General features: G+C 36.5%; 1 protein-coding gene across 1 annotated transcript; it reads right to left on the bottom strand.

Moving 5' to 3' along the window:
* Positions 1 to 3,769: 3,769 nt before the first annotated feature.
* LOC121867715 (ribonuclease P protein subunit p29-like) lies at positions 3,770 to 8,668 on the bottom strand. The gene is made up of 4 exons (XM_042367758.1): positions 8,642 to 8,668; positions 6,787 to 6,852; positions 5,778 to 5,967; positions 3,770 to 4,390 (listed from the first exon to the last, which is right to left on the bottom strand). Exons 3-4 carry the CDS (start codon positions 5,952 to 5,954, stop codon positions 3,821 to 3,823), a joined length of 747 nt encoding a protein of 248 aa, XP_042223692.1. The 5' UTR covers positions 5,955 to 5,967; positions 6,787 to 6,852; positions 8,642 to 8,668; the 3' UTR covers positions 3,770 to 3,820.
* Between the last annotated feature and the right edge of the window lie 355 nt (positions 8,669 to 9,023).

The following is a 9,023-nucleotide window of genomic DNA, read 5'->3' as shown; positions in this document are numbered from 1 at the left end:
AGGGATTCGTTAGGTTAGGTTAAGTGAAATTATTTTCGAGACAATGAAACTTGCAAAATGTTTTTCCTCCATATAATGAGTTCAAGATGAAGTAGAATGATTAGTTCTTGAAAACCTCCGCTACAGTTTTTTTGTTTTTATACCCAAGACAATTTTTCCTAAATTACTGACAGACCTAATTACCATCAAAACTAACAGTCACTAAGGGTTACTATAGTGAGGAGTGTGATACGTCACTATGGGTGGTACCTTAGTTCAGTGTGGCGGGGGACGAACATCTTACGCACATCTTGTATACAAAATGCAATTCACGACAATAAACATAAATCAACAAAACCTAACGAAATCAAATTAACCCTAACTTAGCCTAATGATTGTTGCCTAAGGTTGTATTAAGTGTAAAAGCTGTGCCCAATGTACACATTTTTTATGACTAAATCGGCCTCTTGGGCTGTTACTTACAAAGACTCTATTTTGCACACAAGGTATGGCATACCGGACTCAATTAAAAATAAAGTAAGAGACGAATTTTTAACCAAGTTGTTTATTTCCAGTCCCACATTATAAGTGACATGAAGGCGATGGCGTCATAACCTAGTATCATTATTCCCTACATTTCACACATTTAATCTCACATACAATTAGATAAACGGCAGTACTCAACAAGTGAAAATATGACAAGAAAGTCTCACCTGTTAAGTTGTCTTTGTATTTTTTGCTAAAACGGAGACGGGATAAAAAAAACTGATGGCACAAGTTCACTGTAATCCTAATTACGGCAGTAGTTTCAAATTCCAGCGACGTCCCTTAGAGCTACGCTCCAGTGAAAAGGAAAAATAAACTTAGTTTCATTCTTTATGACCCATCCACCGTGGAGCTTCCACTAATATTCACAGATTAAATGTAACATGAAAGCATGGTGCCAAGTTAACACGTCGGAGGACACCAAGAATTTTCACTGATTTGAAATAGTATTTTCTAGAGTTTGTGGAACTTGTGAAATAACACAGTATAACTCTTTTTTCACACTGGTGAACACAACCTGGATCACACATTTTGTCCACTGGTGTAAGTCGCCGACAACTTGAAGTTTAACAACGTCACTTTAATCCAAGATTCGTGCTGCCTCTGACCAGTGACCACTGCCGCTGTAGCAGTTGAAAGTATCATAAATGCATATCCATCATCTAAGCAGAACTGACTTCAACTGAGGCTGACTGCGGAGCAACGCCAACCGACCGCTGTCCGCCGATGTCTGAATGAGTCATACGTCTGGCACTTCATTTTTACCTAACGCTTCACTTTTAACTGCTCCACCGCCACTGGGTGTTTGTGTCAATGTAAACAAAACACACGTGACCATCGACAACACTCGTTAACTGGCCAACAACTGTTTGGATAGAATAAATTATATATTAGTCCTGATAGAAACAAACTGTGACTTGGTTCCCCTAGATGTAAAAGAAATCTCAAGAATATGAATGATAAATCGATGCTTTAAACATTTTCTTACAGATCCCTCTTCATGAATAAACCAAGGGAAACCAACCTAAGCAATTTCCTGTCTCCTGCAAGAGCTTCTAAGTCTTTCACATCTTCACTTGTGTGATAACCAACATATCAATACACAGTTGTGAGGTAACCAAAGCATACCTTTGAAACAAGTCGTTTCCATTTCTTTGAAGCAAATTTATCAATTGTGTCATCACATAACATTTGCTATCCCAGCTCATAGTAAGTTGATGATAATTATGGCGAGCTTCAATTTCGAAAAGCTTCTTTTAGCTGTTTTTCATTTATGAAAGACAATTTATATTGTCACGTTCTTATGAAAAATCAATACTGTACTGTACCACCAGAGCTAACTTTTTTTATAGATACCCTCAGTTGGTATTTCCCGTGTTTCATGAAGTTTAGCATTACTCCAAACTTGTCTGTCACCTGATCTAGTGTTGGGAATCTGTCCTCTAGTAAGAGATACAATGGCAAAATATAAGAGCTCATTAAGGAGTCCTTTTCGTAGCTTATTCATTGTGTCATTGAAGGGCTTGTAGTGGACGTCTCCCCTACAAACTGCGTAGCACCCACCACCTGCTATCACATTCCAACGTGCCGTTGCCTAGCAACCAAGCGAGAGCTGTCCCCAGATGTTACCGTATCTTAGCAACGAAACTATTCACCGGCGACTTCTCGGGTTTTCCCAACATGACTCATAGCGGCTGCTGCTGGTATATAAGCTCTGTCTCTCCATTGAGATTGATTCTGCCCATTTTCCTGAACAAGCAACACCTCCTCTAGCAAGCTCCTAGCTGTTAACATTTATTCAACCAGGAGGCCAGCAACAGGCAACATCTTCTCTAACGAAGCTCCTGCACATCTACCTCCTTCAACACGCTACTCACCGAACGTCTTCTACTGAGCAGCTCCCCACCACACGGCATCTCCAGCACCAGACTGTCTTCATATAACTTATATATTATACAAGAAAACCACATTAGAGTTTCCTTCCATCCTGAGTGCTAGACAACATTAATATCTCGATACCCCTACAGGCTCATTAGGTTCATAGACAAACTACCTTGGTGTTTCTGAGTTATTTTTCAGTGAAGTTCTACATTAATTTATAAGTTTGTAGTGCTTGTTAACAGGTTAACTGCCACATCCAGCTGCATTGACGATTTTAGACGTTTAATCATGTGTGTGACTGATGTTGATCATCTTTCCATGAAATCGGTTTTTTTCTTTGTATGCCCAGAACTATTTTCGTTTAGATTAGGATTGCCTGCTGCATATATACTATGCAAGTAATTATTCTGAGTTATACCCTTTCAGTAAAAATGAGCACATACGGTAATCTTAATTTAGTTTAATTTGGATGAAATTAAAATAAAATATATTAATGCATATTTTTCTTTCATTGCTCGTTTCAGCATCAGCCAGTCATATGTTGATGTTTTAATGTATTACAGTACAGTATGTACTGTAATACACTTTAACAGAAACTCGCTATACTGTACGTTGATGGTAACAAATTAAGTTACATCATTACAGAGTTCAAACGAATTTGTTGAAAAATTAAGTTGCTTTAAAGTAACTTGTCTTCTTGGTACTTTTACTTGAATAACATTTCAGACACCAATCAATACTCTTCATTGCAGTACTTAATTGGGGCCTCTACTTACCTTGTTACTTTATTCTGGGCATCATGTCTAGAAATAAAAGTTTAAGATCTATGCATACTCTGAAGTGAATTGTTGTGTTTGGAATTAAAATAGTGTAAGAACTGTGGAATGTGCTGAGTGGACTTAAAGATTGAAAATGTGTCATCCACAGCAATTTAGATTCATCAAGACATTCTTTTGACCTCAAACATTCCAAGGAAGGCCAGAAATATTTTGAAGAAAATTTGCGAGCCATGGCTATGCATTCTATCTTACTATATACAGTACTTGAATTTTTATCATTTCATCACTAACATTCTTTTGGATGAATGATAAAAAAAATATCTATTTTTTTTTAATACCAGTGACAACATAAATGGCCTATACTCAACCCCATTTCATGAACTTCTCTCTTGCAACAAGGAATTGTGGTGCTTACTGCAGTAGGTCTTGTAAATTTTTGGAACATTTCTAAAATATTTTTGTCATTCCAAAATATTTCATCACAAATTAACCAGTGGGGGTGTGGGTGTGTTTGTGCATGGAGTATGTTTGACAAAATGGAGACCAATATTCAAATATCACCAGGATAATAATATCAACTGGCATAATCTTAAAAGTTTAATTGGAAAACAGAATGAACAAAATTATTATATTTGTTACAACCACAGACGGAGTTTCTTGAAATTGTGCTTTGCTCTTTCAACTGATCTTTGATGCAAGTGATTACCAAGGATAGAAAAACCAACCATACCTACAACAAAACTAAATTCACTATGCAATTTAGGGATAATTTTCACTTTATCGTCAGGGCAAATCAGCATAAAAGTATTCTTTGTCTCCTTTATAACAATTCCTTGTGTTCCAATATATTCTGAACACCGTGATTTGGTGACTCGCATAAAACAGCCAAAATAATCAATCTTTCTAATTCTGTTTTGCACTGCTTCTGTTTTTGTATCCCTATCACCACCTTTCCAGCCATTTACAATGAAATAATTAATGCCGAGAAGGTCCACTGCATATTTCTTCCACAGGTCATTTATGGGTAAAAACATTTCAAAAGTCTTGTTGCACCTGTCAACTTTGTGCAGTCCCAACTCTCGCCTTTCGCGACCTGTCAAGCGCTTTTTCCCTTGGTGCGGTGCATTTTTCTTGTTTCGTTTCCTGAGGGATTTGTGTGGTCGTATTCTTGCTTTCTTGTCAGTCAGCAAAAACCCTTTTCTTACCTAAAATACACAATATTTCATTATACTGAAACTGAATCTAAGTAAAGTAGCAACACATAATACAAGTATTGCCATATATTGTTAACAAAATAAAGTTTACAAATTGAGAACCATGGTCATCATAGTATACAGCAAAATTGTACTCAATATTTTCTAATCTTAAGGGGAACTGTATCACCGGATGATGTCTAGGAAAAAAAGAAAAGTTGTTGAAAGGTTAGCAAATTTCTGTTGCAGTATGAAAATACTACATCGTAAAAATGTGAATCTGAATGTGTGGAGGAACTACTGGATGGAAAAACTCAACATAAAGTACTGGGTAATACATTATTATGAAAAGAGGATCCCCATTTTGTGCCTAAGAGGAAGAGACAAGCAACCCGCAAGAGATAATCCACTAGAGCATCCCCAAACAGAGCATGCAATCATGAGGCAGGTATATAAACTGTCCATTCAAATCTATAATTTTTTTTATAAAAAACCTGTTGTCCAGTTGATCTGTGGTTTATGAAACAAGCTTTGACCCCAGGGTAAGGATCATCAAAGTGCATGCCATTAGAGTCCAAACCCCTCAAATTGTCCCATCAAGGAGAAAGATGAGAATATGGTGGTTAATGACTTTCATAATGTGTCTGTGCTATCTTACCTTGATAATATTGAGGGATATGTTAATGCAAAAACACCTTAATAATGTGGTGTACTAAATAAAACTTGTAGGGTTGACAATATGGTTGGAAACAAGAGTTCAAAAATAGGACCTCACTGTAGAAGAACAGTGGTGATTTGGCCTGATGTAAACTACGTGTGTTCAATGATTACCTATGGAAGGGTCACTTCCGGTTTACGGATAATTTAGTTTATGGATAGCCTCCAGGAATGGAACCAATTCATAACCGGAGGAGTGTATGGACATTTTACTTGGTAAAAATCTTTGTGGTGACAACCATCAAAGAATGAGCAGTCACCCGTGTAATTCTGCTAACTTACTGCTTATTAATACAGTAAGTTCAGTGATGTTAACTGAAGATTACCAGATTAATAATCAACTAAAGGACATGTTTAAGCGAGTACGTATTGTATACAAACATTCCTAGACCTCAGGAACACATGCCTATTTTTTCCCATTGGAAATCAACATTCATTCATCATCATTAACATTTTATGGACATTTCCACACCTGCGTGGGTTAGCAAGGATTATCAAAAAGCAATTACAGTAGCTTGAGAACAAGACCCTATCCTATGGTATCCAGCCTGTATCTAAAAACTGTTTGATATAAAGATTTTTCATCCAAGCACTACAGTTCAGTACAGGAACATCTATACCCTTAATTAAATTAAGATACAGCAGAGATGTACATACGCAAACTAAAGATTTTAGCACTAACCTCTGAATTGATTTCATCTCTGTCATTTTTTGGAACATGAGCCTCAAGGAAGTCTCGTAGTTGCTGTTTGGCCGACCCAGCACTCTGCTCCTCAATAGGTAGGTCAATTAAGGCAGATGAACGTTCAACAACAACGTCAGGTAGAGTATTGTAGATCTTTGATGTTTCAGCTTCCATAGTGTAGTTTCTCCTGTAAAAAAAAAAAAAAAAAAAATAGATAAAATAGCACGCAAGATATAGGTATGACAGCCATATGTGAAATGGTAATGTCTTTTGGTATAGCAGCCTAAGTGCATGCATGGGCAAACTATACTCTACAATGATAGTTACTAATTTGGCCTGCTTTCTGACTTACATAACCTCTCTACCCAAGCGGAAAAAAGCACTGCATACCACATTTTGAGCATGCGCGATTCTCTGCCGTACCATTAAGCACACAGTCTGTCAATATGGCTACCATATCTGCATCCAGTGTGTAAAAATAAATACTACCCAACTTCCAGAAAAATCTAAATTAATGAAAGAAATAATACATGTAAGTGTAAAATCAAGTAATCTGGCACTTTAAATATTAATTGTATTTGCTGATAACCACAAGGAAAAAGCATATACCTAGATCACGCGCACCTACAGTGATTTACTTGCATTAATTGTATTACAGTACTCTACTTAAAATACTCTTGATAAATGGAGGATTGATCCTGAAATCCAATTTTAGCTAATACTCCGGCAGACGGCTAACACCAGAAGGAGTTGTTTGATTTTGTTCCTTTTTTTTCACATGTACTTTGGATGACAATAAGTAATAAAAATTTTACAACTTTTTATTTTATTTTATTTTTTGTTTTAAGTTTTTCTTTATCTAAAATCATAAATCACCTGTAGTGGGCAGGGTATGAAGGATGAGGGATATTGTGGGATAAAATATGGTGAAAAACTGATCATATGACACTAAGATGATGAGTTAATGACTCTACATGCTTTTTATGTGAAGAAATTAAATATTTACCGTAATATTCCTCTGGTCTGTTTGTTTACAATCGACCCGCTCGATCCAAGCGTACTCTCACGTCCACTAAAAAAAAATATATATATACCATGACGCTTCAAAAAAGTTGCTTTTATTGGTACGATATAAAAAAAGTACCATCTGTTTAATATAGCGGGGGTTTAGGGGGCTTGGCTAGGAAGTTAGGTAAGGTTAGGTAGGTTTCTTTGGTTGGTTAGGCCAGATTCTATTAGGTTCTGTGCATGGTCTATCATTTTTATTACTATCACCCAAAGAACATATGTGCAAAATATTGCCAAAATTAAACAACGCATTCTGCTGTTAGCCATCTGTTCCAGGATTACCCAGTTTTATAGTGGAGTTGGGATTGAAGAACTTTACCTCTACAGTCAGCCAATATGCCTAAAGGGATCAAACCACAGTCCAACTTAAAGCTTAAAATTTAGTAAATCTAATAATTAGATTATCTTTTACATTTGTACTGGGCACCTGAAAGATAACCACTCAGTAAGCAGTACCTGTATCTAATATGATTAGGGAACGACAAATTTTTGACTGAATTCACTAAGAAACGGAAATTAGACCATGATGTGCATGCTTTCAACACTTCAGTAAATGTCTAGAACTACATCACTGAACTATGTTTGATTTTAATAAAAATGAACCACTGAGTATAACCAAACAGCTAACCATATCCTCCACTGTTATCAAATTTTACAACTTACAGCTGCTTGAACTCTGATACAGGTGATAAAATACAACAAGTCTATCACTACTGTTGCTGAACGTAATGTGTACAAATAAAATTTACTTAATGTTCGTTTACATCTAGTACAAATATATTTACCTTCAGACTTACAAATGCATAATAATTATATAAGAATATGTAACCAATCGGTAATAAAAGACATAATATCATTTACTTTTACGTATATATTTTTCTTTTACTTTGGAACTAATATATAAGTTTAGTGAGTTACTGTGCTGTCCAAGAACGGATGTCCTTTGTTTACTAACACTCATCTGCTGCAGAATGATAACAAATATAAAAGATTTTTGGAATAAAGTTTTCTGTAATTTATTGTATCCGTCATGTCTTAGCGTACGAGACGGTCGGATTAGTCCAGAGGGGGTACAGGAGAATACCGGACTTACCGGAAATCCCTGACCAGGTCGATGAGGGATCACAATACGCACTCACCCAGACCAGTGGCGCCTCCAAGCGGCTGGGGAGTAAACAAAAAAATAACAGGAATAAAGGGAGGAAGAAATGGTCAAAATCACGTATTTCTATCGATTTGTTCACTTTTTTTTATTTATAGCAGCTGAAACGGGCCCACAGTACTATGCAGCTATAATAAGTGCTGGAGCCGATCGTACACTTACTTCTATCAATGTTAACTGCTCATTACGGTAGTTTTTATGAGCTCCTTCTTTATTTAATGCATTTAATACTGATAACGTTCCAATATTTATAATTACTAGTTAACATCAGAGTAGCATTAGAATATATAAGACGAGCAGGATACTGTTTTAGGTCATTATTCGTTTTCAAACCACCCATGACTTTTAGGACAAACTTTCTTGGGCAAATTCATGAAAACATTTCCAACTACACATTTGAAAAGGGGGTAAAACTACACTAAAACAACTATATAAAAAGGAGGAGGTATTCAATGTGTGTTTCTAAACAATGAGTTCACCACAAAGTACAGTATGTTACAAATAAGAGACCTGTCGTCACAAATAAGAGACCTGTCACCTGAATGTCTTGTAAACTAGGTGCTGAAATTATAAATTAAACTACAATTTAACCGTCACTGCTCATGAATCAATAACATTACTATGAACTTACCTTCTCCAGTCTTTTGGGAAGAAATGTAACCATAGCCCTCAATTATTTCTTTTGTTTTCCCCACAAACAACACAACAGTGACACGAGCTGGGAGCCATCTACCGCCGCGCCGCCTGTGGTAGCCGCTGCCACACACCAGTGATCCACGGCCATCTATAGGACAAGCATATAACTAATATGGATTGAATTACTCCCAAAGACTAATACAGTACAGTAGTTCCATAATATCCGTGGGTTAAGTTTATACACCTGAGACACATGAAGTTTAGACACCCTATACCACATGAAGTTTAGGCAGCCTGGACCACATGAAGCTTAGACACCCCTGGACACATGAAGTTTATGCTCTTACAAATACGGTCTAATTCTGCTGTGATCGTCT

The sequence above is a fragment of the Homarus americanus genome, unplaced genomic scaffold (assembly GCF_018991925.1).
Source record: "Homarus americanus isolate GMGI-L3 unplaced genomic scaffold, GMGI_Hamer_2.0 scaffold32583, whole genome shotgun sequence".
NCBI lineage: Eukaryota > Metazoa > Arthropoda > Malacostraca > Decapoda > Nephropidae > Homarus > Homarus americanus.
This window is presented reverse-complemented; position numbering and strand designations above follow the sequence as displayed.

Bases quoted from the DNA above. Each gene is read 5' to 3' on its own strand.
- LOC121867715 (XM_042367758.1), bottom strand. From the start codon at position 5,954: ATGGAAGCTGAAACATCAAAGATCTACAATACTCTACCTGACGTTGTT. The intron at 4,391-5,777 runs GTTAGTGCTAAA...TGTGTATTTTAG, and splicing joins GAGATGAAATCAATTCAGAG to GTAAGAAAAGGGTTTTTGCT.